This window comes from Eschrichtius robustus, chromosome 3 (genome assembly GCF_028021215.1).
Source record: "Eschrichtius robustus isolate mEscRob2 chromosome 3, mEscRob2.pri, whole genome shotgun sequence".
NCBI classification, from domain to species: Eukaryota; Metazoa; Chordata; class Mammalia; order Artiodactyla; family Eschrichtiidae; genus Eschrichtius; species Eschrichtius robustus.
The window spans coordinates 16392282-16408929 of record NC_090826.1 but is presented as its reverse complement, the minus strand read 5'-3'; the positions used below and the strand labels follow the sequence as shown (position 1 = coordinate 16408929).

Below are 16648 nucleotides of genomic sequence, written 5' to 3'. Positions count from 1 at the left end.
CCAGTTGTTCCCAGATCTTTCAGTATCCTGGGCAAGTGAAATATAAAGTAAAGTAAAATAAAGGAAGAAACATACATGACTATTATATTTAAAATTTTGCCAATAAGACTTTTAAAGCAGACTGCTACTTATTGTATCATTTCCTATAGGAAGGCTGTTTTAACAACAAGAGAGTAAGACTGAAATAATTTCAAAAAAGGAACAGTCCTTTCCAAAAATGTCAAGTTGGCAAGCCTGTAGTTGTGTGTGTATGTGTGTATTTCATGGTTATTATTGTATATATTTTGCCATATATCATTGGCACCTTTTATATAGACTGGGGTTAGGAGAACCACTGATATAGAATAAGAGTCAGCAAACTTTTTCTATAAAGGACCATATATAGTAAATATCTCAGGCTTTGCAGAACTAGAATCCCATCCCCACACCCACCTTTAACCCAAACCATTCAGCTCTGCCATACTAGTGGGAAACCAGCCATAGAGAGTAGATAAAGTGTTATTTGTGGGTGTCTTCCCATAATACTTTATTTACAAAATAAATGGTATTAAGCTGAATTTGGGCCTCCTGATCTAGACAAACCTACCTCATTCCATGAATAAGAGTTCCAGAGACATTAAGTAACTTGCCTGATAAATGGTATGCAAAAGTGATTCACATTTTTAATAGAATAAAATAAATGTTTTAAATGTCCCTGCCTATGTAAGAAGTTGGATTAGATTATTTTTAAAAAACTATTGTTTGGTAGGGCAGAAGGCCTGCTCTGCTGGGGTCCATAGTTGACTAAATGTTTTACTAATTTAGTGTTTAACTCCCCACTATATTGAGATTATCCTATTCTGCCAGGTTTATTCAGCTGGTATTTATTGTGCATATATTATACATCAGCCTCTGCCCCAATCATGTTGATTCAGAACTGATTCATTAGAAGAATCTGATTTTTTTTTTTTAAGGGATGTTTTACCTTTTGGATCTTATTTCACTTAGCTTAAAAAATAAGGCAAGGTGAGCCAATTGTATTGCTTGTGTAACAGCATTTGAAACCAATTTTAGGGGATTATTTTGTGAGTTTTGGAGCTAGTGACGTAATATGGTAGTATAGAATTGCTTATTTGAGCTCTGCTTTGATAATACTTTGCTCACTTACTAGAGGATAGCTAATGTGTTTTTGTCTTTGAATTTATTCAAATCCTAGTCATGCTGTTTACATCAACCCTGTTTAGTTCTTTTCCAAATCTGATTCTCGAAACCTGATTGATACCTGCAGAGTTCTGATACTGCAAATCATAGTGCTTCCGAGAAATTTCCACTTGAGGATTATTATTATGAAGATGGTGGAGATGGTGAAGATGTCGATGATGACAGTGATAATGGAGCCTACATTATTTGACTTTTTACTAAAGTACCAAGAATTTTACCAGTATTAACTATCTTCATACACATTTCTTTCCTTCTTGTTACTTTGACTGCTATCCATCTCTCCCACTAAAGGCCAGTCATCACTTGTGCACCCATCATATATGTACCCATTTAAAAGGCTGTTACTCTAGCAGTTCTCTTTTCTCCTTCCTACATTATCATTTTTTTCTCCCTCTGCTGGATTAGTTTTATCAGCATACAGGTATATTGTTTCATTCCCATCTTTTAAAAAAAAAAAAGTTTTTTTTTTTAACGTCATATTTTTGTCCACCTATAGCCCATTTTTCTGCTTCCTTTAAGACTTTTAAGAAAAAGAGCTGTCTGTGCTCACTGTCTTCATTTTCTGAAGACAGATGAGGATGCACACCTCCACTCCCACCCCAAACAACTTTTGTCAAGGTCACCAGTGAATTCTACTTTGCTAAATCTTAATTGACCTACCAGTAGCATTTGACATAGTTAAGCACTCTGCCCATTCTTGGACCATTCATCTCCTTTGCTGGGTTTTCTTCATATCTGTGACCTCTAAACAACATAGAGTGCCTTGGGAGTTCCATGGTGATCCAGTGGTTAGGACTCCGTGCTTTCACTGCTGTGGGCCCAGATTGAGTCCCTGGTCAGGGAACTAAGATCCTGCAAGCAGTGCAGCGCCGCCAAAAAAAGGTCACTATTTTAAAAAATAAATAAATAAACAGCATAGAGTGCTTCAAAGTTTAGTCCTTGGGCTTCTTTTCTGTTTGTACTCATTTCCTGAGTTACCCAGTCTCATGGTTTAAATACTGTCCATATAGTCTAATTCCAAAATGGATACCTATTCTCCGACTCCAGACTTGTGTCTCTTTTGGCCTACTTGATATCTCTGTTTGAAAGTCTAATAAGAATGTCAAAACTTTACATGTCCAAAATTGAGCTCTTGATTTTTCTGCCCTAAATTGTACTCTTCCTCATCTCAGTAAATAAATAAATAGCACAGTAAATAGTACCTCCATCCTTCCACTTGCTCAGACAGACCTTAAGAATTTTCCTGGACACTTGTTTCTCTCACACCCACATCCAATCCATTAGCAAGTCTGGAGGTTCTACTTTCAAAAATATCCAGTATCTGACCCCTTCTTACCACCTCTGCTATAAGCACTCTGGTTTAATAGTAATTATAATAATAGTCAAAGTTTTGAAAGTTAAAAAGGATTCATTGAGGTGGGTAGGTAGAAGAAGTTAATTTCAGGCAGAAGGGCAGTATAGTCAAAGGCATGAACAATGTTGAAGAGATTGGTCTACTCAAGGGATAGGAATACGTTATCCCTTAGAGCAGAGGTGTGGAGTTTGAGGATGGTAGAAAATGTAGTTTGGAACCTGGATTCCTAGTGGCTGGACTTCATCTTTAGGCTGCTTGTTATCAGCCCCAACAGTAGGACATTCGCCAAACCTAAATGGTAGCTCCCTGTGGGAGTGGTTCTCCATAAGTAAGGAGAAGAATTAGACCACCCCAACCCCCAAGATGATGAGATATATTCTCCTGCCCCTGACCAAACCCACACACAAGACATATCCACACAAACCTTTGTTTGAGAATCACGGTTGGAGGCAGTGGGCCCCCAGGATAGATTTTTTTTTAAGCAGTAACGCTCGTGGCAGTCTGCAGGAGTTGCTTATTTAGTTGTTTTTATAGTGGATGCTGAAGAAAAGATAGATGCTTATGACTGTTTGGGAATCATTCCTTGACCACTTCAGTAGCTGGAGGGGAGCTGGTGGAAAGAGCTGAACAAGAAGAATGCTTATTTTTGTCTGTTACTTTTTTTTTAAACTAATTGTCTAGATTTACGGTGCCATTACTAGTCTTATAGTGGTTGACAAAATAACTGAATGCTTTTTTTCATTCTTTTCTAATTCTTTAGGAGCGCCTTTTTACCCAAGTCAGCCAGTGTATCAGTCAGCACCTATCATAGTGCCTACGCAGCAGCAGCCCCCTCCAGCCAAGAGAGAGAAAAAAACAGTAAGAGATCTTCATTAAGTTTTCTCACTTTAAAATTGAATGTCCATTTACTTATCAAATAAGTTTACCCACAGCTGTAATAATTATTCACCTCAGTTCCCAAATGACTGCCAATTTTTATTTCTCCCTTATATCCTCACCACTAGACCTGGAGGATTTGTATGGGCATATAACTATACGTTACAAGTACCCTTTGCTTAATATCAATTTTCAACATGCACTGAGCTAGCTATGCTAAATGACAACATGCCATCCAGCTCCAGAACAGGAAGGTTTAATCTTCTAAAGTCTCACTAAGTGGGAGGAATTTGAGCTCGGTTCTCACATCCTTATTGTCCTTTAACTCTAGTCCTAGTCAGCTCTATATTCAACTATGAATTGACAGGGGAAAAATAGCACAAGAGAAGATGGGCATGGTATTAAGGACAGCAAGAAAAATATTTCCTATAGAATATATTTATTTTAAGAAACAGAAAGCAGAATTTAGAAAATGTATTGTAATTGTTTTAAATAAATTACAGAGGCTTTGCCTCTATCTAGTCAGGCAGGCCCAAGAGAATTAGAGTACAGTAATATGAAATATGCACTGCAGAATATTTTGTAGAAGAGTGGCTTGCAATCTTTTATCCATCAGAACACACGAAATGAATGATGTTTATAAGAGATTCCCACATTCACACAGATAAAATAGGTGGGAGTGACATCATAGCAATACTCTTGCAAGTACTCTCATTTAATAATAATTAATGAGGTTCAGAATTTTGGTTCTTTTTTATCAGAGACAAATTATTTGTGCACACATCATAATAAACATGACATGCCAATGTATCATGACACTACAGTTGAGAAACTGCTGTGGAAATGTTGACACAGCATGGTAGATGTTGGACTTGAAGAACACTCTCAGAATGCAGAAAAATTAGTAAAGAAAATAATGAAAATGGAAGACAGTATTAATAGATGTTACTGAAGAAGAAAGTAGAATAAATGAATTGTAAAACAGTACATAAAACTGTAGTAGGGGACTTCCCTGGTGTCGCAGTGGTTAAGAATCCGCCTGCCAGTACAGGAGACACGGGTTTGAGCCCTGGTTCGGGAAGATTCCACATGCTGCAGAGCAACTAAGCCTGTGCACCACAACTACTGAGCCTGTGTGCCACAACTACTGAAGCCTGTGCACCTAGAGCCCGTGCTCCACAACAAGAGAAGCTACTGCAACGAGAAGCCCACGCACCGCAATGAAGAGTAGTCCCCGCTCACTGCAACTAGAGAGGAGCCCATGCACAGCAACGAAGACCCAGTGCAACCAAAAATAAATAAATAAATTAATTAATAAATTAATTTTTAAAAACCCAAAAAACTATAGCAGGAATAAGATTCTATACCTGAAAAAATAGCTGATAGTAGAAATCTTAATAAAGACCTACTCCCAGGAAAGCTTCCAGATACAGATGGTCTTATTAGTGAATTCTTTGACATTTTCAAGAAGCCAAGGCTAGCTTGGTAAGCTCTGGATTTAATGACAAGCAGGGGGGGCTTTCAGCACTGTCCCAGGATGGAAGGCCTAGACCCAGGTACTCCATCTCCATTATAGCACCATCTCCACTGATGTCTATGCATAGGTAGCCTTCAAAAAAATTAAAAGAAGACCATACACATTGTTCTGTATCTTGCATCTTTTCATTTACCAATACATCTTGACAGTCATTCCATATTAGTACATGTAGATCAATCTCATTTTTTCTACTGGCTGTTTGGTATTTAATTATAAGGATGTAGCATAAATTTTGTTTTAATTTTTTATACAGCAGGTTCTTATTAGTTATCCATTTTATACGTATTAGTGTATATATGTCAATCCCAATCTCCCAGTTCATCATACCACCACCACCCCTCGCCACTTTCCCCCCTTGGTGTCCATATGTTTGTTCTCTACATCTGTGTCTCTATTTCTGCCCTGCAAACCGGTTCATCTGTACCATTTTTCTAGGTTCCACATATTGTAGCATAAAGTTTTAATTACTATGTTCTTGATCAGTCTTTAGGATCTTTGTATGTCTTTGCTGGGAAAAAAAAACAGTATTGCAGTGAGCATCTTTACATACATATACAAGGTTATCTGCAACATAAATCCCTATTTCTGAGTCCTAGGATATGGATACTTTACATTTTGTTAGAGAACCATTTAAGGGCTTTAAAACTTTAGATAGTAACTTCCATATTTTAAAACTCTTTTATGAATCTCGTCTTATGTTAAGCATTATAAATAAAATCAGTCAATTTGGCATTGCTTAAAAGACAAGTGTTAATACTTTGCCTTTTTGACCTAGAAATTTATCCAACTAGGTTTCATTTTAGCTTGTTGTGCTAATTAATTCAAGTTAGAGCTAATGGCCTAAATTCTTTTGAATGACCCTCTCTGGTTCCGTGATTGAAATCAAGTCAGATGTGGTGATTGTCAACTTTGATGTTTGACAGGTTTCCCAGTTTGCATCTTTATACATCAGATGCCTATAAATCTACTACATAGACACCCATCTATAAATATGCCATCTTATTTGTAACCTTATAGATAAGAATTCGAGATCCAAACCAGGGAGGTAAAGACATAACAGAGGAGATTATGTCTGGAGGTGGCAGCAGAAATCCTACTCCACCCATAGGGAGACCCACATCCACACCTACTCCTCCTCAGGTAAGACAGAATGTGCCATGATGGATGATGGTGTGTATTTTTTGTTCACTAACCTCTACTGAACTCTTCTTTCTTCTATAGCCACTTGACTGTACTTTTCTTTTCCGTCAGTTGTCTCATAGCCTCGAATATCTAAATGATATTTAAACAGACATGTTGTTTCTCTTTGTAAACTGTTATAACTTCCAACTTTTTGTTGGTAATATTTCTCTGTATTGTCTTCACATTCAGAGCATAGCTGCTGCCACTCTTCCTAATGAACTATTATTGCATGGTACCAAAAGGAGCTGCGTTCCTATGGAAACCTCATCATTAAATGAGTATTTTATATTTTCAATATGGAGTCTTAGGAATTAAATGCCTAACTCTGTGATAATATAAACATTAAAATTGAGAATTTAAACATTTTTATTGAACTGTGTTGTTTGAGATGATTGCCTGTGTTATTCAGAGCATATTTAAATGGATTATAGGTATACCTCTTTTTAGTACTACATAAATGAGCTTCTTGAGTGGAGGGTGTCTTCTTTAATTATTTACAAAGGTTATTAACAAGTTCTGTCAAACACCTTTTTGTTTCTGTTGCAGAATGTGGTTATCATGATCTTCTAAGAGTTCACTTTCTTGCTTTTAGACATCAAGGCTTTCTAGGAGAAGCTGAGGTTTAGCAAACTATAATAGAAAATGGACCCCCCCCCCCAAAGTTTGACAGAATTTTGATTTCATCATTGGGTTACTTTAAATTCTGCTAAACCATTCAGAGGAGAAGAGTGATTTCAAATCTTCAAAATATCTAAAGTGAATGCTCAGCATATAAAACAGACATAACCAAAGTTGTTAAGGTCCAGGGATCTGCTTGCTTCCCCCTCTTGTGGCAGGATGGTGAGGTACTTCTCAGAGCCCAGTTTACAAACAAGTGATATGGATGGTCAAATATAAGGCATTTCAGAATGACAGACTATTGACTTGATTTTAGTAGTACTGTATAGGTTAAAAAAAAGTTCTTTAAAAATTGAGCTCGCAAACAGTTGTCTAAGTTTAGAGCCCCTTGAAAATCTGTGAATTTTGAGTCGGCCTAAAACTTGGGACTCTGTATAATGATGTGTTTCACTTGGAAACGATGATACTCTCTGGCTGACTTTTATCTCAGTCTTCCATCGTCTAGCTAAGTATAATATGTAACCATCTAGATATATGAATTGTAAGGTTATATTAATGATTGTTAATAGAACTTTTCACCATTCCCTATTATTTCCCCAGGGATATTCCAAATCTGGAATGACTGAACAGGGCTTATACTTAATCTTGTCCCTGGACGTAAGCATGGGACAAGCACCATATACACCTTTAAGTTATCCACTTATGTGCTCTGTTAGGTGGGAACATACTATAGCAAGAATTTAGGATTAGTTGATAGGGGCAGTTCAATTTTGGTCTGTATTTTCCCACATTAATTAAAATATTGTTACTGTCCAACTATGTAGTCGACAACCTTTTGTTGATTTGTGTTTAAATTCTCAACTTGAATATATATTAGTATATCTTTTTGCATTTTAATTCCCTGTGGGTTGGTTTTTCTTTAATCTTAACAAACTTGATCCTACCCTCTTCTGGTTATCTCTCTGTCCTTAGTCACAGGAATCCTTTTGCTCTTTATCTTTCCCCAGGGATCCCAGGCCTGAATACAAATGTATGTGTTTGGGTAATCATAAAGCCCATTAAATGTACATTTTTATTTGGTAAAGGTCATCAGTCAATTATAATGTTGGTAGTTCTTTTTGAGGTGTAATGTTGTCTTGAAGCATCAGTTTATTTTATTAGGTAGTTTGCATTTAAATCCACACTTACCGATCTGTTGTCACTCCAAATGCATGAAATTCATGGAATGAATAAATAGCCTTTTAACAGACATATGTACTAGAAATATTTCATTTTCCTCTTAAGAACAACAACAGCGCAAGTGTGATGATGGCAACCGACACTTGGCTTCATTTTCTAGAAATTCATGGAGAGTGGTGCACATAGAGTAGGAGAGGATATCCCTGGTTAAGGGAAGCAGTCATTAATGCCTAATTGTTGTGTCATTTAAAAATGTTGACCCAGTGTTTCAAAAGAAGCTAGAAATCAATCTGCAAGTTTTTATTGGCAACTAATTCTACTAATAAATAGCACTATGCCAGCCAAATAAGATCCTTTAGGTTTAGCCTAAAAACTGCTAGTTTGTAGCCTTGGCCTAATTCTAAATAGATCCTAGACCACAGTCTTAGTAAGTAAGACTGCAGATGAGACAACCCTTTTCAGAATTTATGACTGAATAGTAAATACTGTATTGCTTTTGGCCTTACGGAGTACCTGCTTTGAGTCACAATTGCATGTGCTGTGAATAGCAAAGCCCCTTCCCTATCATTGAGCTCATCCCAGTCTCTTCAAGGGAGACAGAGGATACTTACTAATATATGACCGATCCTCCTGTGAAATGTATACTGAGAATTATTAAAGCACAGAGGCAACCAAGTGGGTCATATTTACAGCACAGGCTCAAATGTGTTGGATCACAGAAACCTATTAATGGTACTTGGTACAGGTGAGATAGTACAGGGGAGAGGTTTAAAGCTTTGGCTTGGAATCAGATATACTTGGTTTCAAGTCCTGGTTCCACAACTGAATTTTGTAACTTTAGCCAAATTACTTATCTTCTAGAACTTTAGCTTCCACATTTTAAAAAACGAGGGAAATAAATATCATATAGAGTTATTATAAGTATTAAATAAATACTTAAAATTGCTTAAGCTTGGGACATAATGAGCATTCAACAAATGTTATCTGTTATTAGTATTACAATTATTGTTATTTCAGAAGGCACAGAGAATGACTGGAGGAGTCTTGAAGGCTTCACAGCAGAGATGCCACTTGGTCTGAGTTCCCAGATTGGATTCACAGAAATGGAAAGAGAGAGAAGGGTGTTCCAGGCAGAATGGCAGCATGTGCAAAAAGGCACATGGTGATGGGAAATTGAGTGAAGGGAGACTGTTATCATTTCTAGCGATAGATTGGGAAGTCAGTTGAAGGAGAGGAAGCCAGTGAGAGAAATATTCAGCAATTGGTTACTAAGTAAGGATTATAAAAAGGGTAACCCTATGATTTATCATCTAAACTGGGGCGGTTTTAGAAATGAATGGGGATGCTATTAATCATTTTGCTGGGACAACAGGCATAAACCAGTACTGTCCAGGTAAACACATTGCATGGTTCCCCTAGGAGTTAGAGAGAGGGAAGAATCAGAGGTGATTCTTCAAACTTAGATACTGGGATTTATAGTAAAACATAACATGGAGTGTACATGGGATGTTTGAAAAGGGGGATAATGAATGATTTTAGCAAGCAAGCAAGCTAAGAAGAGTTAATTGAGAGAAACTGCATTGGAGGAGGAGAATGGAGAGGAGAAACAGGTTTTTGCTACTTCTGTTTTTGTCCTGAAGAGTAGATTGAATTTAAAATTGTCCTGCTTCCTAAGTTTTAAAATGATCTGTGGAATAACTCCTTGAGATTTTATATCTCAGATGTATTAAAGCTATAGAAATATGTGTAATATATGTGCCCATTCAGATGATCATAGTACACAGACAGAGGTGCATGAATGGACAGAATACTAGAGTACTTGATGCTGGTCGGTCTCCACTCTGTCACTTAGATTTATGACCTTGGGTCAGAATGTTAAGCCATTTAAACCCCTATTTTTTGATATGTAAAATGAGGGATTATACGAAGTAATCTCAGAGTTCCCTTTTAGTCCTTAAATATTTAAGTTGGAAAGAAGGGAACATTTTTGTTACTTTCCCTCAGCATCAAAGTCTCTGAGCTATATCTCTGTTGTTGATAGCAGTGAGGCACAAGGAACGTTTTCATATTAAGAAATGTGCCAGCTTCCTGAAAGTCATTTGGGACCCTGCAGGGTAAAAATAAGTGTATGGTGTTGTACAGTCAGCCCTCCCTATCCACAGGTTCTTCATTTGCTAATTCAAATAGCCAGGGATCAAAAATATTCAGAAAAAAAATTACAGAAAGTTCTAAAAAGCAAAACTTGAATTTACCATGCACTGGCAAGTATTTACGGAGCATTTACGTTGTATTAGGTATTATAAGTAATATAGAAATGATTTAAAGTACCTAGGAGGTTAAATGCAAATACTGTACCTTTTCATATAAGGGACTTGAGCACCTGAGGATTTTGGTATCCACAGGCTGTCCTAGACTCAATCCCCCATGGATACTGAGGGATGACTGTATAGGCAAGGCTTCCAGAATTGTCTACTTCCAAAGGGGTGGTGAATTAAAATCACTTAAAATTTTAAATAGAACTATATATTTTCCTTCCTCTCCCTACTCCCTCTTGTTCTTTCTTCTGTTTTAAGAATTACTCTTACAATGAAGCATGGATATAACTTGGGGTAGAGTCCTATGCCACAGAGTATAGGGGCGGGTGAAAGATAATTGATTGCTGGCACATATTAGGGAAGATACAGCCTCTCCTGTCTTTTGGGAAAATTACCAAAGTTAACAGGTTATTCAGTCTTTTGAAGAGCTTCTTACAAACTTGGTACCTGGAAACCATCTGGCCATTTGTTACCTAGCCTCCAGAAATGTACCAGTTAATCTCCCAATAGCAATATGAGAGAATACCCCTTTCCCTACATTATGGCTTATTTGATAGATTTAAAAATGGTATCTCGTTTAATTTTTATTTATTGATTTGTGTAGTTAAAAAATTATTTCTTTTTAAATTTATTTATTTAATTTTGGCTGTGTTGGGTCCTCGTTGCTGCACGCGGGCCTCTCGTTGCGGCGAGCAGGGGCTACTCTTCGTTGCGGTGTGGTTTAAAAACCTGGTTTTTAAAGTTGTTGTTGTTTAGCCCTCTTACCCCCATTGGAACCTTAAAATCATTTTAAGTCCTCTAGTTAAGCCTCAGGACAGCTTTTACACTGAGTGTCTGAGTTTTCCTCAGCATTCCTGACACCTTGTAAGTCTTTCCTTGTCTTCAGGGAAGAGGTTCTCTTTATTGCAGATGTATGTTGTTTTATCAGGTTAGTGTTTAAAGAAAAAAAGTTTCCGTCAATCTGAACGCCTTTAACCTGGGCATACATCCTTTAGTTTGTTACATTGTTCTATTATTATTTTACACCCTTTTGAGTCACATATTTAGGTCACCCATTAGTTTATAAAAGCATTTGAGTTTGTGAATCCTTGGTTAATGTTTCCTCAGGTGTTTGGTGTGCTCCCCTGGTTGTTTTTGTGTTATCAGTAAATTATACCATAGTCTGCCCTAGTTGCTCAGACAGTAAGCCTAGAAGTTGTCTTTACATCTTTGTTCTGAGACTTCACGGGTGGCGCAGTGGTTAAGAATCCCCCTGCTAACACAGGGGACACGAGTTTGAACCCTGGTCCGGGAAGATTCCACATGCCGTGGAGCAACCAAGCCCATGCGCCACAACTACCAAGCCTGTGGTCTAGAGCCCGCGAGCCACAACTACCGAGCCCGTGTGCTGCAACTACTAAAGCCCACGTGCCTAGAGCCTGTGCTCCGCAACAAGAGATGCCACCCAAGTGAGAAGTCTGCGCACCACGATGAAGAGTAGCCCGTGCTTGCCACAACTAGAGAAAGCCCGCGCGCAGCAACGAAGACCCAACGCAGCCAAAAATTTTTTTTTAATTAAAAACAAAAATCTTTATTCCATATTCCACAACCATTATATCAGCAAGTCCTATCTGGCTCATTTCCACCATCTCCACTGCTACTGTTATTCTCTAAACCACTTGGATCTCCTCTAAACAACAATAACTTTCTTACTCATCTCCTTGCTTCCGCTTGCCTCTCTATTCTTTTTATTTATTTATTTAAAATTTTTATTTATTTATTTATTTTTGGCTGTGTTGGGTCTTCGTTCCTTTGCATGATCTTTCTTTAGTTGCGTTGAGCAGGGGCTACTCTTCGTTGCGGTGTGTGGGCTTCTCATTGCTGTGGCTTCTCTTGTTGCAGAGCACGGGCTCTAGCCACGCGGGCTTCAGTAGTTGTGGCACGTGGGCTCAGTAGTTGTAGCACACGGGCTCTAGAGTGCAGGCTCAGTAGTTGTGGCGCACGGGGCCCAGTTGCTCCGCGGCATGTGGAATCTTCCCGGACCAGGGCTTGAACCCGTGTCTCCTTCATTGGCAGGCGGATTCTTAACCACTGTGCCACCAGGGAAGCCCCTCTTTTTATTTATTTTTTTATTGAGGTATAATTGACATAACACATTACATTAGTTTTAGGTGTACAACATAATGATATTTGTATATATTGTAAAATGACCACAATAAGTATAGTTAACAGCTGTCACCATGCACAGTTACAAAAAACAATTTTTTATTTATGAGAACTTTTAAGATCTCTTGTCTTTGCAGCTTTCAAATATGCAATATAGTATTATTAACTAGAGTTGCCATGCTGTTCATTACATCCCCATGACTTATTTATTTTATAACTGGAAGTTTGTACCTTTTGATCCCCTTCACCCATTTTTCCCACCCTACCCCCCACCTCTGGCAACCACCAATCTGTTCTCTTTTTCTATGAGTTTTGTTTTGTTTTTTTAGTTCTACATATAAGTGAGCTCATACGGTATTTCTTTCTCTGTCTGACTTATTTCACTTAGTATAATACCCTCAAGGTCCATTCATGTTATAGCAAAGGGCAAGCTTTCATTTTTTTTTTATGGTTGAACAATATTCCTCTGTGTGTATACAGGTTTATTCTTTAATATGTTTCCCTTGAAAGAATATAAGCTCCAGAAGCTAAGGATTTTTCTGTTTTAGTCACCAGTGGGTTCTCCATGTTTTGTATGTGATAGATGCCAGGGGGGAAAACCCACACATGTGAGCGTGTGTGCGCATGCATACACACACAGACACACACCTTTCTAAAGAATGAATGTAGGAGAATTCTCTCTCATTTATGAAAGAAGTATGTTTTGGTCCTTTTTCCTGGTGCCATTTATTTATTATTTTACTTCCTAATCTTCATAATGTTTCTCAATTGGGGGCAATACTTCTTTATCCCCAGGGTTTGTATATGTTAAACACATGTGGTATTTATTACAATGGCTGTTTTAAAGTCATTGAATGGGACTTTGAAAAGTCAGTTACATATAAATAATGAAATGTGAAACGTTCAAATAGCCTCTTATGTTAACAGTAAATTACATCAGCATCTCGCTTATATTTGTGTAACTATTTGGAGTCTCTGGCTTTCTCTCAATGGATTACAATAAGGGTCAGCAAACATTTTCTGTAAAGGGCCAGATTGTACACATTTTTGGTTTTGCAGCCAGTTGTCTCTTTCACCACTACTCAACTCTGCCATTGTTGCATGAAAGCAGCCATAGACAATATGTAAATGAATGGCTGTGGCTGTTCCAATAAAACTTTCTAAGTATCTTGTAATTTTCATATGTCAAGAAATATTGTCCTTTTAAAATTCCCCCAACCATTTAAAAATGTAAAAAGTTCTTATCTCATGGGAAGTACCAAAATAGACATGTGGCCCCGGGCCATAGTTGCTGGCCTCCTGTCTACAGTTACTTCTGTACTGAAGCATCCTGTCATATACAAGTTTAAAATAGACAGTAAATGATGGTGGCCTCTCTTTGGGTAGAAACAATATAGGTTATGTAAAGAGAAATGAATTTTATTTATTTTTTAAATCTGCCAAATCGAATTTTTTAATTTTTATACAATTTTTAAAGGTTACTTTCCATTTACAGTTATTACAAAATATTGACTATTTTACCGTGTTGTACAATACATACTTGACACCCAGTAGTTTTGTATCTTGCACTGCCCCACCCCTATACTGCCCCTCCCCCAACACTGATAACCACTAGTTTGTTCTCTGTGTCTGTGAGTTTGCTTCTTTTTTGCTACATTCACTAGTTTGTTGTATTTTTTAGATTCCACATATAAGTGATATCACACAGTATTTGTCTTTATCTGACTTATTTCAGTTAGCATAATGCCCTCTAAGTCCATCCATGTTGCTACAAATGGCAAAATTTTCATTCTTTTTTATGGCTCGTTTTGTGTGTGTGTGTGTATCACATCTTTTTTATCCATTTATCTTTTGATGGACACTTAGGTTGCTTCCATATCTTGGCAATTATAAATAATGCTGCTATGAACATTGGGGTACATGTATCTTTTCGAATAAATGTTTTTTCTTTTTTTGATATATACTCAGGAGTTGAATTGCTGGGTCATATGATAGTTCTGTTTTTATTTTTCACAGCATTTCCATACTATTTTCCACAATAGCTGCACCAATTTACATTCCCACCAACAGTGTACGAGGGTTCCCTTTTCTCCACATCCTCGCCAATATTTGTTATTTGTGTTCTTTTTGATTCAGTTCTTCTGCCCACTTTTTAGTCGGGTTGTTTTTTTTGATGTCGTGTTGTATGAGCTGTTTACATATATTAGGTATTAATGCCCTATCCATCATATCATTTGCAAATATTTCTTCCATTTACTAGGTTGTCTTTCCATTTTGTCGATGGTTTCCTTTGCTGTGCAAAAGCTTATAAGTTTAATTTGGTCCCATTTGTTTATTTTTGCTTTTATTTTCTTTACTTTAGGAGGTGGATCCAAAAAAATATTGCTGCAATTTATGTCAAAGAGTATTCTGCCTATGTTGTTCTCTAGGAGTTTTACACTGTTTGGTCTTACATTTAAGCCTTTAATCCATTTAGAGTTTATTTTTGTGTATGGTGTCAGAGAGTGTTCTAATTTATTTCTTTTACATGTAGCTGTCCAGTTTTTCTAGCACCACTTATTGGAGAGACTGTCTTTTCTCCATTGTATATTCTTGCCTCCTTTGTCATAGATTAATTGATCATAAGTGCTTGGGTTTATTTCTGGGCTCTCTATCCTGTTTCATTGATCTATGTGTCTGTTTTTATGCCAGTATTGTACTGTTTTGATGACTGTAGCTTTTTTGTATAGTCTGAAGTCAAGGAGCATGAATTCTCCAGCTCTGTTCTTCTTTCTCAAGATTGTTTTGGCTATTTGGGGTCTTAGGTGTTTCATATAAATTTTAAAATTATTTGTTCTAGTTCTGTGAAAAATGCCATTGGTATTTTGATAGGACTTGCATTGAATCTGTAGATTGCCTTGGGTAGTATGGTCATTTTAACAACATTGATTCTTCCAATCCAGGAACATGGTATATCTTTCCATCTGTTGTGTCGTCTTCAGTTTCTTTCATCAGTGTCTTAGAGTCTTCGGAGTATAGGTCTTCACCTCCTTAGGTAGGCTTATTCCTAGATGTTCTATTCTTTTTGATGTGTTGGTGAATGAGGTTGTTTTCTTAATTTCTCTGATAGTTCATTGCTAGTGTATAGAAATGCAACAGATTTCTGCACATTAATTTTGTATCCTGCAACTATACCAAATTCATTGATGAGCTCTAGTAGTTTTCTGGTAGCATGTTTAGGATTTCCTGTGTATAGTATCATGTCATCTGCACACAGGGACAGTTTTACTTCTTCCTTTCCAATTTGGATTTTTAAAATTTCTTTTTCTTTTCTGAATACTGTGGCTGGAACTCCCAAAACTGTGTTGAATAAAAGTGGCAAGGGTGGGCATTCTTGTCTTGTTCCTGATCTTAGAGGAAATGCTTTCAGCTTTTCACCATTGAGTATGATGTCAACTGTGGGTTTGTCATATATGACATTTATTATGTTGAGGTATATTCCCTCTATGCCCACTTTCTGGAGAGTTTTTATCATAAATGGATGTTGAATTTTGTCCAAAGCTTTTTCTGCATCTATTGAGATGATCATATGGTTTTTATTCTTCAATTTGTTAATGTTGTGTATCACATTGATTGATTAGCAGCTATTGAAAAATCCTTGCATCCCTAGGATAAATCCCACTTGACCATGGTGTATGATCTTTTTAATGTATTGTTAGATTTGGTTTGCTGGTATTTTGTTGAGGATTTTTACATCTCTATTCATCAGTGATATTGGTCTGTAATTTTCTTTTTTTGTAGTATCTTTGTCTGGTTTTGGTATCAGGGTGGTGCTGGCCTCATAGAATGAGTTCAGAAGTGTTCCTTCCTCTGCAGTTTTTTTGCACTGTTTCAGAAGGATAGATGCTAACTCTTCTCTAAATGTTTGGTAGAATTCATCTGTGAAGCCATCTGGTCCTGGACTTTTGTTTTGGGAGTTTTTAAATTACTGATTCAATTGCAGTACTGGTAATTGGTCTGTTGATGTTTTCTATTTCTTCCTGGTTCAGTTTTGGGAGATTGTGCCTTTCTAAGAATTTGTCCATTTCTTCTAGGTTGTCTATTGTATTGGTGTATAGTTGCTCTTAGTAGTCTCTTATGATCTGTTATATTTCTGTGGTATCGGTTGTAACTTCTCCTTTTTCACTTCTGATTTTATTGATTTGGACCTTCTCCCTTTTTTTCTTGTGTAGTCTGGCTATAGGTTTATCAATTTTGTTTATC

The 16648-nt window shown here is 37.1% G+C and overlaps 1 protein-coding gene across 11 annotated transcripts in view; it reads left to right on the top strand.

Moving 5' to 3' along the window:
- Positions 1 to 16648, top strand: part of EIF4G3 (eukaryotic translation initiation factor 4 gamma 3) — a 389134-nt gene that overhangs the window by 219606 nt on the left and 152880 nt on the right. For all 11 annotated transcript variants that reach the window (XM_068539095.1, XM_068539087.1, XM_068539094.1 and 8 more), the window contains 2 exons: positions 3315 to 3412; positions 5985 to 6107. In XM_068539095.1, the coding sequence (XP_068395196.1) occupies positions 3315 to 3412; positions 5985 to 6107 (221 nt within the window). The remainder of the gene's footprint in view (positions 1 to 3314; positions 3413 to 5984; positions 6108 to 16648) is intronic.